We start from the raw sequence: 15,115 nt of genomic DNA on the forward strand, positions 1-15,115 counted from the left end.
TTATGTAATATTAACCGCTAATGTTCAATTTGCTACATTTTTGATACATTTTGCTACAATTTGCTATAATTTTGCTACAATTTTGCTAAGCAATTGCATAAGCAGCTGGTTGATCGGTTTTTAATACGAGTTTACAGTGCTTCGTTGCCGCTAACACTTTTCTGACTTTATCTCGTTCACCCTTGGTATAAATGACGTCATTTTCGCGTAAACATTCCTCGAATGAATAGGGAGTGTTGTTTCCTGGCTATTGAATTTATTAGCTAAGACCACCACTTGGCTTAGTCAAAACTTGTGGGGGTTGATCGTAGCAATTGCAGGGTTGTTGTACGTATTCGCTAAAGACTATTTAACCACCAAATCATGAGTAAACCAACCGAGACTCCACCCACTACAAGCGCTGTTTTTTCATCGATATGTTGTTGATTTTTAGCCGCAATATGCGGTGACACTTGTGCATCAGTAGATGGTTGAGCGATAGTTGGTGTTTGTGGCTTGACTATTCCCTTTTCGCCCGTGATCGTTTGCGTTATTAATTTGACGTTCATATCTGAATTTATACCTGGTTTTTGTTGATCGGTAGCGATAACAATTTTATCATTATAGCCTATCACTTGACCGATCTTAAGTTCCATATTACTCGGAGACATGTATAGTCCTGGTGCATAAACGTAGTCCACTTTGGATTGAGCATACTGTAATGCATCTTGAAAACGCTTTATAGACGATGGTATGTCAACTGGTGAATTAATGCCGTCCTCCACGTTTGAGACAAACTGTTTTTGCGCATCGAGCGCCGTCCCAGAACCGATAATGGACGTTCGTGTTTGAGATTGCGCACCGAGAATTGCCCATACATAATACATAAGTTCTTATCGATTCATTAAGTCTTACAAATCCTGGATTAGTAAAATTATTTTCCGTTTTATCATGAAGAAATTCATTCCAAGCATCTGCGGTATCATTCATTTGTATAAATTTTGTAACAATATAAATTAAACCACTCTTAAAACTCATAATATCCCCTCTCCAATCGTTACTATAAAGTTCCCAGCCTTTATACCAATCACCGGTTTTATGCCAATGATCATATATTCTTGCGTAAAGTTTGCTGGTACTATACAACTTACCAAAATTAACTGGAAGTTTATTAAGTACTTTATATACATAATCGCTTTCTTCTTTGACGGATTTATTTTCCTCTGTGTTAGGAACACCTAGACCATGGTTTGCTCCTTTAATACGCCAATCTTTACTCGTAGAAACATTAAATTCCTGACAAATACGCTCATGCGCGGACCTATCATAATTATTATTTGTGGAATTCCACGCTCGATCCTGCGGTAATGGAGCACTAATTTCTTTAAGTATACGTCTAATCTGATAGTATACGTGAAATGACATAACAGACTTATTCAGTTCAAATCCTGGAGCGTAAAGAGATACGCCACATCCCGTTGTGGCACACCATACGGCAAAGTTTAACTGATTCTGCCAAAATTGCATCGGATTGTGAAACCAATCGTGCACCATTTTATCGCTAGTTGCCGTGACCCTGTACTTTTCAAAGATATCAGGGAATTTAACTAAAAATTCAGCACCAGAGGCAGTTACTATAATCGATTGATTGGTAATGTATCTCGATTTCATATTTAAGTTATGATATAGTATCATTGTATATTTAATATGTATGTTACACTCCCGGGAATAACAAATGGCCAGTCTATTGAACTGCTTCATACTATCGATAACTCGGATGGACAACTCGAAGTCGCTCTATGCGATGTAACATATTACCCGCGGTGGACCAATATAAGTGCTGCGAGAGGAAATAATGAGATATTTGTAATAGATGACCAAAATATAATTAATAGATTTATTACTATACCTGATGGGTATTACAGCGTAAGCTCACTCAATGATGAATATTTTAAGTCTAATGAGGAATTTTTTAATACTATCAAAATTAGTATCACACAAAATGAGGCGACTGGGACAGTGAAAATCATCAATGGATACACAAATATACTTATTGGTGAGAACTTAGCATACACACTTGGATTGAATCGGGCAATACCATTACCACGCGGCTCAACAGTGATTGCAACGAATAACGTACCTGATTTAGTTCCCTATAAAGATTTGTTCATTCATCTTGATCAAATGAGCACGAAGGATAATATTCAACTCGAAAGTCCTTCAACTCTGCTCAGAAGTGTTCCAGTGAAAGATGAAAAATACAATATCGGTAGAACGGAATCTTTCTCGTTATTACAATATAAAAAATTGAAGCGTGGTATTATTTCAGACCTCAAAATTTCTGTATTAGATGTAAAACATCAACCTGTACATATAGGATACTTAAGTGTAACACTCCATATTATAAATAATGGTTGATTCCATATTTAAGTTATGATATAGTATCATTGTATATTTAATATGTATGTTACACTCCCGGAAATAACAAATGGTCAGTCTATTCAACTGCTTCGTACTATCGATAACTCGGATGGACAACTCGAAGTCGCTCTATGCGATGTAATGTATTACCCGAGGTGGACCAATATAAATGCTACGAGGGGTTATAATAATGAGACAGAAATAAATGGTCAAAAATACATTATACCTGATGGGTATTACAGCGTATGCTCACTCAATGATGAATTTTTTAAGCCTAATGGAATTAGTCTCACACAAAATGAGTCAAATGGGTTACTGATTTTAAATGCTGGAAAAAAGGATGTAAAGCTTTACGAGAACTTAGCATACACACTTGGATGGAGAGGAGAAATAACATTACTCAAGACATCAGATCAGGGACTCAATTTACCCGATTTAGTTCCCTATAAAGAGTTGTGCATCCATCTTGATGAAATCAGTACAACGGATAATATTCAACAAGAAAGTCCTTCAACTCTACTCAGAAGTGTTCCAGTGAAAGATGAAAAATACAATAGCGGTAGAACAGAATCTTTTTCAACATTACAATATAAAAAATTAAAGCGGGGTATTATTTCAGACCTAAAAAATTCTGTATTAGATGTAAAACACCAACCTGTACATATAGGATACTTAAGTGTAACACTCCATATTATAAATAATGGTTGATTCCATATTTAAGTTATGATATAATATCATTGTATATTTAATATGTATGTTACACTCCTGGGAATAACAAATGGTCAGTGTATTCAACTGCTTCGTACTATCGATAACTCGGATGGACAACTCGAAGTCGCTCTATGCGATGTAACGTATTACCCGCGGTGGACCAATATAAATGCTGCAAAAAGAAATAATGAGATAATGATAATATCCGTATATGGTACTGCTAAATCCATTACTATACCTGATGGGTATTACAGCGTAAGCTCACTCAATGATGAAATTTTTAAGCCTAATGGAATTAGTCTCACACAAAATGAGGCGACTGGGACAGTGAAATTCAACCATAATGAAAGAATACTTTTATTGGACCCATCAGCTACACTTGAATTTACACGCTTAGTTGGCACAATATACAAGTTACCAGATCAGGAGGTTAAATTACCTGATTTAGTTCCCTATAAAGAGTTGTTCATCCATCTTGATCAAATAAGCACGACGGATAATATTCAACAAGAAAGTCCTTCAACTCTGCTCAGAAGTGTTCCAGTGAAAAATGAAAAATACAATAGTGGCAGAACGGAATCTTTCTCGTTATTACAATATAAAAAATTAAAGCAGGGTATTATATCAGACCTCAAAATTTCTGTATTAGATGTAAAACACCAACCTGTACATATAGGATACTTAAGTGTAACACTCCATATTATAAATAATGGTTGATGCATCAGGCCCTGGAACGATAAGACAATGTAATACAATTGCGCTTTCCGATCTCGGAGACACAGAAGGATTTGATAAACCCGGTTACAATGGTAAGTTATACGCTTTACACTTACACGATAATGTATACAAGTGGAAAGAAGTCACATTCACGGGTAATCTAGAAGATTTAGGCGATGTCGACGTTAGTAGACTCCTTAAAACCACTCCGTACAATATCATTTACAACAGTGAGAATAAATGGACTATGGTCGAAGCAAACATCAAGTGGCTACTGAATATCGTCATTACCCCAGATAACTAAGATAATAAATAGTAGTATCGTACTCGCGGCCTATATCCCGTCAAAACGAAAAAGTGTGTTAGTCACTCCCCTGCCAGAAAAACCAGGTCATATGTTATATAGTCGTCCGGCAATCCAAAATGTTAGTTTAAATTTGGTTACAGAATTCGATGATATTAAAGTTAACTTGAGTGCAATACCTAATATTTCTACGCTTATTATTGAAGTCTTGTTCGGAGATGCACCGGTAGATGCCTTCGAAATATTACCAGGTCTATCGATTAAATGGCTCAAGAAACACGAGCGTCAACGTTGCAGTATTATTCATGTTGGAGCATCACCCGTTACAACCCTCGAGGGGGTTCAAATTATTAAAAGTGACAGAATTTCTCTTACTAAGATATTCTTACCGTATAATATATGTAGGTGATACGCTTTGGCCATTGACACATAATCCAGTACACTGTCTTGAATGGTTTATTTTATAACTTCAGCATAGATTGATGAATACATTTTTGATTCAGTCTTGAATCATTGACAGATATTTTGTATTATGTTTTTTCTTCAAATTCCTTTACTGGCCCTTTAAATGTAAGGCCTATTGTTGACAGGTACAAGCTATAATAAAAAACAAATGGGAAATATTACAACTTGTAACTAAGGTAGTAAGTACAGGTACATGTTATTTACAACATTATTTTCCGGATTTTAAACGAAACATCTGTGATATACACTTCAACCTTTTCAACATGCAATTTACCCTTTTACACCATTTACATTTGTTATAGCATTGCTACTTATGATTTACATGTTGTTTCTTATATTTTTTGTTAATACTTACAAATTTTATGGGCCATTTACACCCTACACAAGTTCATGTCATTCTGCTTACGTCCACATGCTTGTCCATGCACTGACTATAACCCGGATGATTAACCAGGACAAACCAAAAAAGTAGAGAACTTAAATGAAGCTCTCATAAAAGAACTAACATGACTTATCCTCACAAGTGGTAGCCTACATTCCCGGCCCCTTAAATGTGAAACATTTAACATTTTAACTCCATATTAAGGTCATATCAGTCCTTCACATTCAATGTTCAACTGCTCAGGTTTTCATTTCCATCTCACATCGTAGTCTTTTGTTTCATCACTTTCATGCATCAGAAACTGATTCAAGAAGACACACTTTGCTTATTGGCCTTATTAACACAGAGTCTTTAGTTTTCACTTCAATGGATCGCACTAGACCATCATTGCCCGGGAACACATTTGTGATTCTCGCGAGAGGCCACACACATCTTGGAGAATTTTCATTCACAAGTAGCACTATGTCTCCCACTTTGAGATTCACTGTAGATTGTAGCCACTTTTGACGGAGCTGTAAGCCTGGTAAGTATTCCTTGAGCCATCGTTTCCAGAACTGGTCCGCAAGGAACTGAACATGCTTCCAGCGCCTGCGGTAAGCGTCATGTACTGAAAACCTTCCTGGAGGTAAGGAATTTCCTGATCTCAGCAACAAGATATGATTTGGTGTAAGTGGCTCCATATCACTGGGACTGTCAGATACAATGGTTATTGGCCTACTGTTGACAATTGCCTCCACTTCACAGAACAATGTTGACAATCCTTCATCATGCAGACCATGCTGTTGATACAATAATGCATTCAGTACTTTCCTCACGGTCCTAATCTGTCTCTCCCAAACTCCTCCCATGTGAGAGGCAGATGGGGGATTAAACATCCACTGAATTTCTTTCTGTAGCATGTGTTCCTGGATTTCATGGTGATTCCATGCACGAATTGCTTCTCTTAATTCCTTCTGAGCTCCTCGAAAGTTGGTTCCATTATCAGAACGTACTATATCTGGGACGCCTCTTCGTGCTTCAAACCGTCTCAAAGCAGTTATGAAGGAATCCGTGTCCATGCTGTCTAGCTTCTCAAGGTGAATAGCTCTTGTTGTTAAACAGGTAAAGATACAACCATAACGCTTAACTTCGCTTCTCCCACGTTTGATCAGAAACGGTCCAAAACAATCCACACCTGTGTGAGCAAATGGTGGTTTTCCAGGTGTGACTCGGTCTTCTGGTAGATTTGCCATTTTCTGATGGGAGCGTTTTCCTTGTAATCGTTTGCATTTGACACAGTCTTTCAGTACTTTTCTGATTGTTCTGCGAGCACTGATGACCCAGAACCTTTGTCTTACATGTGACAGAACATGCTCAGTCCCTGAATGACCTAATTGTTCATGATAACAACGAACAATCAACGTGACAATATCATGTCCTTTTGGTAGGATCATCTGATGTTTAGATTCTTCAGATATTGGAGCATTATTCAAACGCCCTCCTACACATAGTATTCCATCTTGATTCAAGAACGGTTCAAGTAAGTAAATTGGGCTTGATTTTGGTATGGAGCGGTCATTCAGAAGATATTCCACTTCAAGCCGAAATGCAAGATTCTGAGTGTACCTAACAATTTCAGTTTCAGCTTGTTTCATCTCGGAAACAACAAGAGGTTCCATGGAAATCCTTTCTTCAGAATTTCCCTCTCGGACACGTCTTAACAAGCAGTGCTTTAGTCTCAGTATCCAAGCAACCATTTTCTTGAGGTGGTACCAAGAGGAATATCGGCTAAGGAGTCGATCTGTAGTGGATGGTTCAACCTTATCAGAACTTGCAAAGTTGACCTTCACTTTCTTAACTTCCAAATCCTCTCCTGACACAGGAAGTACTGTTGGTGTTTTTTGCCAAGTATCTTTATTTTCCCACAGGAAGCTCGGTCCCTGCAACCAGTTTTCCTTTGCAAGTAGTTCATCAGCATCAAGTCCACGAGATGCGTCATCAGCAGGATTGAGTGATGATTGGACATATCTCCAACTTTGTGGTGAAGAACCTTCACGAATTTGTGTCACTCTGTTGGCGACAAACGTTTGGTATCTTTGAAAGTCATTTTTGATATAGTGTAGTACTATCATGCTGTCTGTCCAAAATGTAGATTGTTCGGTTTCCATTCGCAGTTCTTTGCGTAACATTTCATCAAGTTTTACACTCAGCACAGCCGCACAGAGTTCAAGCCTTGGTATTGTGATACTTTTGATTGGCGCTAATCTCGACTTCGCCATCAGAAAGGAGCAATGGATTCTTCCACATGAATCAACGATTCTGACATACGATACAGCACCATATCCTGCTATAGAAGCATCCGCAAAATGGTGTAATTCAGCAGACATCATTTCACAAAAGTCATTTGGAATCACACATCTTGGGACAGTGAAGTCTTCAATATGACACAGCTTAGACAGCCAGTTTGACCACCTTTCATGGCTGATTGATTCCAAAGCAGTGTCCCATCCTTTTCGGAGACGACATTCATCCTGAAATATCATCTTTGCCTTTAAGATCAGTGGTGACAAGAATCCTATTGGATCATAGACAGAGGTAAGTATACTGAGGAGACCTCTCTTGGTTGCAGGCCTATTCTTTGGTTGGAATTTGAAACCAAGCTGATCAGTTTCAGTGTCCCATTTCACGCCAAGAGCCTTCTCTTGAGGGAGCTCATCATCGCACAGATTGATGTCTTCCAACTCTTTGGCTCTTTCCTCAACTGGGATACTCTGGAGTACTGTTCTACTATTACTGGTCCATTTTGTGAGTCTAAAACCTCCTCTCTGTAGGAGATCACACACATTCTGAACCAACTTCATACCTTTCTCCTTGGAATCAACAGATTTCAGACAATCATCTACATAAAAATTGTCAGTAACAGTCTGAATTGTATCTTTATCAAAATCATCTGCATTGTCTGCTGCAGTTTTCCTCAGTGCATAATTGGCACAACTGGAGCTCCATATGCCACCAAATAGATGTGATGTCATCCTAAAGACCTCTATATCTCCACCCAGTTCACCATTCTTCCACCAAAGGAACCTCAAAGCATTGCGATGTTGATCAGCAACCTTTACTCTGTGATACATTGATTCAATATCACCGGCGATGGCAATCCTTTTCTCACGGAAGCGCAACAGTACACCCATCAAAGTATTGGTTAAATCTGGACCTTGATGAACTGATTCATTTAAGCTGATTCCACCAAACTTGGCTGAACAGTCAAACACAATTCTGAATTTCCCTGGTTTCTTGTCACTGGTGACTACATGATGAGGGAGGTACCAGACTGATCCTTCATCAATACATACTTCATCATCAGGAACCTTCTCTGCATAGCCTTTGTACACCATGTCATCAATACCTGCTTTGTAATGCTCATACATATCATCATTCCTAGACAGCTTCTTGGTTAATGATACTAGGCGGGTTTCAGCCATGCAGAAATTGTTAGGCAAATTAGGGGGATTTACTTTGAAAGGTATAGGTAACTTGTAATGCCTCTTCTCCCTCTCAACAGTATTGTCCCATAATTGAATGACCTGCTTGTCATGGAATGAAAGTTGTGATCTTCCATCACTCACATTGTCCAGATGCCAGAACTTCTCGACTTGTGATTCTAAATTAGCTTCAACTTGCACAAAGTTGGACGTCATGTCTTGCTGAATGCCTCTGTGTAAAGGTCCATTGATGGCCCATCCAAATATTGTTTTTGTGGCATAGGGCTCATCAGCTTTCCCTGATCGCACCTCAAGTGGCGTTAAAACTAACGGATTGTCTTGACCTATCAGCACTGTCACTTTAGCAAATTTGCCTTCAACCATGGGTAGATCAATCCCTTGAAAGTGTTTCCATTTGTCAACATCACACCGTGATACAGCGCTGCCTTCCAACACAGGCATCTGAGAGAGCACAAATACATTTGACATGTTTGTAGCATGTCTTCCATTGATGTCTGTTAAGCTAAGGGAGACAACCTCTGTCTGAGACTCATAACCTTTGTCAGTAAGAGTATTTAAAGAAAGCATAGCACCACTGCCATCCAACTTCAAAGTATTTGCCAAGTCTTTGAAACAAAAGGTATTTGTGCTTCCTGGGTCTAACAAAGCATAAGTCTTAATTACTTCATGTTCACTACATCCTTTCACACAGACAGGAACTATGGGGAGAGCTATTCTTGTTCCTCCGGCCCCATTGACTCCATACACTGAACTTGACTGAATCTTGTTCTCTGCATGCTCACTGCAACTTGAAGATCGTAACATGGGATTCATATCCTGGCTGTCTGGCATCGGCTCTTTAACAGATTTCAAAGATGTCCTTGAACTGTCATGGAGCAAACTGGAATGCTTCCGGTAATGTTGTTTACAACTGCTATTGTCACACATGCTGTCCTTCATACATCGTGGTGACAAATGCCTTGATGAGAAACAATTAAAGCACAACTTCTGTCTTATTGTAAACTCCAGTCTCTTCTGTAAATTCATCTTCTTGAAAGTAGGACACTGGTAAAGAGGATGACTGCCAGTACAACATTTACAAGCTCTCTGTGGCTGTTCATGAAGGTTTCTGTTTTCCTGAGTAATGTTCCCTTGTGCAATAAAATTGGAAGCTGACTTACACTTGAAGCTTGTCCTTTGTGGAGGTGGTTTCTCTGTAGAATCCTTTACATTGATTCCAAACACCGGGTCATCCAGTTCTTCAGCAACAATTTCTATAAATTCAGCAAGATGCCCAATTCCTGGATACTGACCATTGCGCTTTAAAACATTTACAGCTTCTTTTCTCCATCTACCTTGAATGAAGAAGGGAAGCTTCTCAACAATCTTTCTCATCCTCAATTGATTGTCGATTTCGCCCAGCCTGCTCATTGCTGTAAGTGAAACCACACAGCTTCTCAAAGAATCCGCATATCCTCTCAGTCCAGCACTGTCATTAGGTTTCAAGTTGGGGACGTCTGTCACCTTATCCACCCATGCTTTAGCGATGACATATTGATTGCCAAATCTCTCCAACAGTAACTTTCTGGCCTGAAAGTAACCAATCTCTGGATTCATGATTACACAGCACTCTATAACCTCTTGAGCATGCCCAGTGCAGTACTGTAAAAGCCTATTCAGTTTAGCACTATTGCTGATTGATGTTTCCCCTATACTAATGTCAAAAGACCTGATGAATGCCCAGTATTGCAGAGGATTTCCATCAAATTTCATGATTTCAACTTTTGGCAACTGAAGCAAATGTAACATTTCATACTGCGTATTATCTGGCTGTGGTGGTTGAATAGTATCCTTATGGCTTGTCCAAGACACTGCATTTGGATTGAGATGCTGATCACTCACTCTTTCTATGGGTATTGGGTTACTTGACACTAAATGCACTGTTTTGGGATTTGTGCCCATTATACCATCATCTTTAACAGAAGGGGGTCCATCGATTTCATTGATTGCCTTTATTTCAGCTTCAGCGGCTGCAAGCTCAGTCTCCATTTGAAGAGTCTCTTCTTGTAATTCAAGTTCAAATTTCTTTAACTTCAGTTCTTGACTCTTCTTCAGAGCAGATTGTTTGACTTTCAGTGCAGCTCTCCTTGCTGCAATCTTCGATCTCGTGCTTCCACTACTTGCATGGCTTCCTACCTGACTCGCTGAATCACTTGGTTTTACTGTATCATGATGCCACATCTGTACACTAGACATCACTGTTTTCAGTCTATCTGACATCTTATTCATGTACATTTCTAGTTTACTAATCTCTTCTGCATCATCTTGCACTATCTCCTTCAGCTGATTTACTTTCTGTGTCAAACTGTCAAAGATTTTCTCAATTGATTTCACTGATCCTTCAACATGTTCAATGTCTGTTTGACTAGCATTCTTATTTACAATGAGACCATTTATCTGATTTTCAGTTCTGGTGAATGCAGATTGGATACCTGCTCTTTCTTTATTCAGTTGAATTATCCTTTCACTCTGAACTTCATCTTTATTTATTGTTACATTAGACATTCTGTCTCTAACAATCCAGCTGTCTGTGTCACTTCTAATGTCTGATGATAACATTCTTTGTTATGTATAAAAATTTCTTGTACTTTTATGTAGGTGATACGCTTTGGCCATTGACACATAATCCAGTACACTGTCTTGAATGGTTTATTTTATAACTTCAGCATAGATTGATGAATACATTTTTGATTCAGTCTTGAATCATTGACAGATATTTTGTATTATGTTTTTCCTTCAAATTCCTTTACTGGCCCTTTAATTGTAAGGCCTATTGTTGACAGGTACAAGCTATAATAAAAAACAAATGGGAAATATTACAACTTGTAACTAAGGTAGTAAGTACAGGTACATGTTATTTACAACATTATTTTCCGGATTTTAAACGAAACATCTGTGATATACACTTCAACCTTTTCAACATGCAATTTACCCTTTTACACCATTTACATTTGTTATAGCATTGCTACTTATGATTTACATGTTGTTTCTTATATTTTTTGTTAATACTTACAAATTTTATGGGCCATTTACACCCTACACAAGTTCATGTCATTCTGCTTACGTCCACATGCTTGTCCATGCACTGACTATAACCCGGATGATTAACCAGGACAAACCAAAAAAGTAGAGAATTTAAATGAAGCTCTCATAAAAGAACTAACATGACTTATCCTCACAAGTGGAAGCCTACAATATACATTTGATAAGGTTGATGTATACTATCAAAACATTTAAGCAAGACCAATTAAAGACTATTATATATTCGTAATATACACTATGAGTTTATATCCAGCGCTCGATGAAAAGATGGAAACTGTTGATGGATTTCGATTACATCAAATAAGCGACATAAAACATCGAATAGAAAAGGATAGGGAGTTGAGACTTGGATTGTATAAAAAGTATCGCAGAGGCGTGAATGCTCTGGACGGAGTTGACACCGCTCTTGTAGTGGCTGGCATGGGACTCGGTGTAGCCGGTGTCGGTTTACTATCAACTATAATCGCCGCGCCGATCGTGCTCGGCATGGAAATAACCGCCAGAGTCTCGGGACTGGCAGGAATAGCGATAAAATTCATTTCTCGTAGGTTGCAAAAGAAAGCATTAAAACACGATAGTATTCGGATACTCGCCGAAGCAAAGTTGAACAGCATTGAGGATCATATTTCGACAGCAATGGCCGATTGTAAGATATCCGAGGATGAGTTTCGTTTAGTGCTGTCGGAACTCTCAAAATACAATGAAATGAAGCAGGAGATTCGATCAAAATCTCGTAAGACCAATGGTATTAGCGAAGACGAGAAAAAAAAGTTCATAGAACAAGGGAGGCAACAAGCGCGTCAATTATTCCGTGCCAAAACCAAAGAACTGGTTGGAGATTAAAAATAAATTGCTTACTATCGTGTGATTACATTTAGACAAATGCTTACATAAATATATAATAATGGAAAAAACTATTAAAAGGAGAGAATTACCACAAGGTTTTTATTATATCAGTGATGTCAAACCAACCAAATACGGTAATCAATTGTTTCTTATCAATTTACAAGAAGAAGAAGTCTGGTCTCCTAGTAAAATGAACGAAGAACTTAATAAAAATGTTGAATATCGCTTTATCGATAAAAATAATGAAGAATATTTTTATTACCATTTAGACTCATCTAAAGCAATGATTGGCCCCAGGTATTGGTGAGCTAGAGCCATGACTATCGTTGAATCGCATAATCATTTTGGCATAAAAAATTCCATCTGTAGTAGCAGTATAGGTATATGAATCCAGCTCCAGTGGAAGTGAGCCGGAACCCCCATTACCTACTAAAATTTATATCATAGACTCCAGGTGGTGGCGAGCTGGAGCCAATTTAGCTGAATCTCATGACTATCGTTGAATCGCATAATCACTTTGGCATAAAAAATTCCCCCTGTAGTAGCGGTATTGGTATATAAATCCAGCTCCAGTGGAAGTGAGCCAGAACCCCCATTACCTATACTACTGAACCCACTCACTCACTCATGTAAATCTTTAAATTACACAAATACACACGAAGGTATGACGCTGATGACTAACCTTTAGTTTGGTTATCAACGGAAGACAAACACGTACACAGGCAAAGGGTTCAATCTCATCATTTAAAACAATTAGAGAATCATTAATGTTTCTTCATCAGAGTCACCACATGTAATTCAGGTTATATCAAGCGATATCTACAGTTTAGATGTCGCTTTAATGAAATTGCATCACAATGCTTTGCAGACCATTGTGGCGTCATTGTTACCATGACGTCACAATCAAATGGTATCATTAATGGCTCCTGCTACTGAAGCTGTTAGCAGCACACTTTCTACACTTAAAAGACTGCTTATCACTGTCTACAAACTGAAAAGGTGGGAAGTATGATGTTGGATGATGAATAGAATATATTTGATAACAAAAGACACTTGGGTGAGATTCTCTTTCTCTCTCCTTTCTCACTCTCTCTCTCTTTCTCTCTTTCTCACTCTCTCTCTCTCTATTTATATACTCAAATACACTCGAACTTATTAAAGTATGACTAATCCCTTGTGTTATTAATGCAAGAGACAGTTGTTCATACATATTCCGGCTACAAGGGCTTGGTCTTACTTTCATGACTGATATGTATTTATATAATGATTCACCAGCCAAGTGTCACTTAGATTTTGTTTGCAATTAATGCTGTTCACGAGTGTCTGCTTCTGTGTTTCTGTGTTATGATGTCTCCCCTCAGTCCGAATATTGATGGCGGGTGTGGTTGTCAGTTATATAGAATAGTAAATACCCTTCATACATTAACGGCATGTAGCAGTCACAGTGATCAGGTTGTGATAGTTGCCTTTATACCTACCTGTATAATGTCCGTGTACGAGAGAGGCTATTGATACACGTGATCAGAGTTCCCTACATCTGCGGTATCCAGATTTGGTCTGAGTACTTGTATATGTCAATGACATTTCTCAGAAATAGCCATTACAATATGAAGATTAAGCAATTCCATAACATGGAAATGAGTCTCGTCTTGTCATCTCAGAATTGGAATGTTGACTAAAGCCTATCATGATCTTGTCAGTGCACAATGAAAGATCCTCCTTGAAACGAGAACAGCGTATTTCTGATTAAAATACAAATACATTACATTTTTAACCGAGAGATCATGTGAAATACCTCAATGCTGTAAGGGTGGTGAACTTGTTGTATGTCAACTTGTCGTTCACTTCAGATGAAATCTCTTGGCGGATGTGCGGACTTGTCCATGGTCTTCAGACTTCAGATGAGATGCTGCAAACACTTGGCGGATGTGAGGATGTGGATCTTACGGGCGCTGCTTAATTAATCTGCAATAGTACGGATGATCACCGTTAAATGTTGCATATATCACGAACGTTAAACGTCTGGTATGGCCATGGCAATAATATCGCCTTGATTTCACTTAGAGTAGTGAAACACCCTTTATTCATTTCAGTCACATTCATGGACAGGTGCATTCATATGAATATAAGGTGTTGCAGCCGATATAACAAAGATTAGGTATAATTAATGTGCTTGCATTAGAAATACAGGAAAACACATGTATAACACAAAATGTGTTCCTCATAATACAGCAACGGGTATGTGCCGTTACAAGTAACAGTGATTTTTTATTCCACTGGTTCTCAATCATGCGCTTCGCTTAGGACCGGAAGTGCTAGTTTTAGAACGTTCGTCGGTCGCAACAGTGACATTGGTCCGTGGGTTCCCCACATTGGTTTTTGGCATTGCATGCTATATCAAGTCGAACTTCAGCCATCCATAGTGTAAGTTTATTAATTATATCGTTAAGAACCTTTTAGATATGTTTTGGATGTAACTTATGTTATATTTTGTGTGTATTCAGTATGTGGAAATTCTAGTGTAATGTAGCATCAGGAACCACGTGTAAATTTTATGATGCGCACTTAAAATCACCAGATAGTTTTTTATAGATGTCTATTGAAGCCTAATGATTGCTCTGGCGCTTCTTTCAGTATTAATGCCATGCTAGGCTGATTCGGACTCATATGAAGTCCACCACAAGGTAGTATAAGTACCCACGTACATGTGTGTTTTCCTTATTGCAT

General features: G+C 38.3%; 1 protein-coding gene across 1 annotated transcript; it reads right to left on the reverse strand.

The window, feature by feature from the left end:
- Positions 1 to 5,266: 5,266 nt before the first annotated feature.
- Positions 5,267 to 10,057, reverse strand: LOC139447898 (uncharacterized). Its single transcript, XM_071229377.1, has one exon. It carries the CDS (start codon positions 10,055 to 10,057, stop codon positions 5,267 to 5,269), a length of 4,791 nt encoding a protein of 1,596 aa, XP_071085478.1.
- Between the last annotated feature and the right edge of the window lie 5,058 nt (positions 10,058 to 15,115).

This window comes from Haliotis cracherodii, unplaced genomic scaffold, assembly GCF_022045235.1.
Source record: "Haliotis cracherodii isolate W230 unplaced genomic scaffold, xgHalCrac1.p SCAF_7, whole genome shotgun sequence".
Taxonomy (NCBI): domain Eukaryota; kingdom Metazoa; phylum Mollusca; class Gastropoda; order Lepetellida; family Haliotidae; genus Haliotis; species Haliotis cracherodii.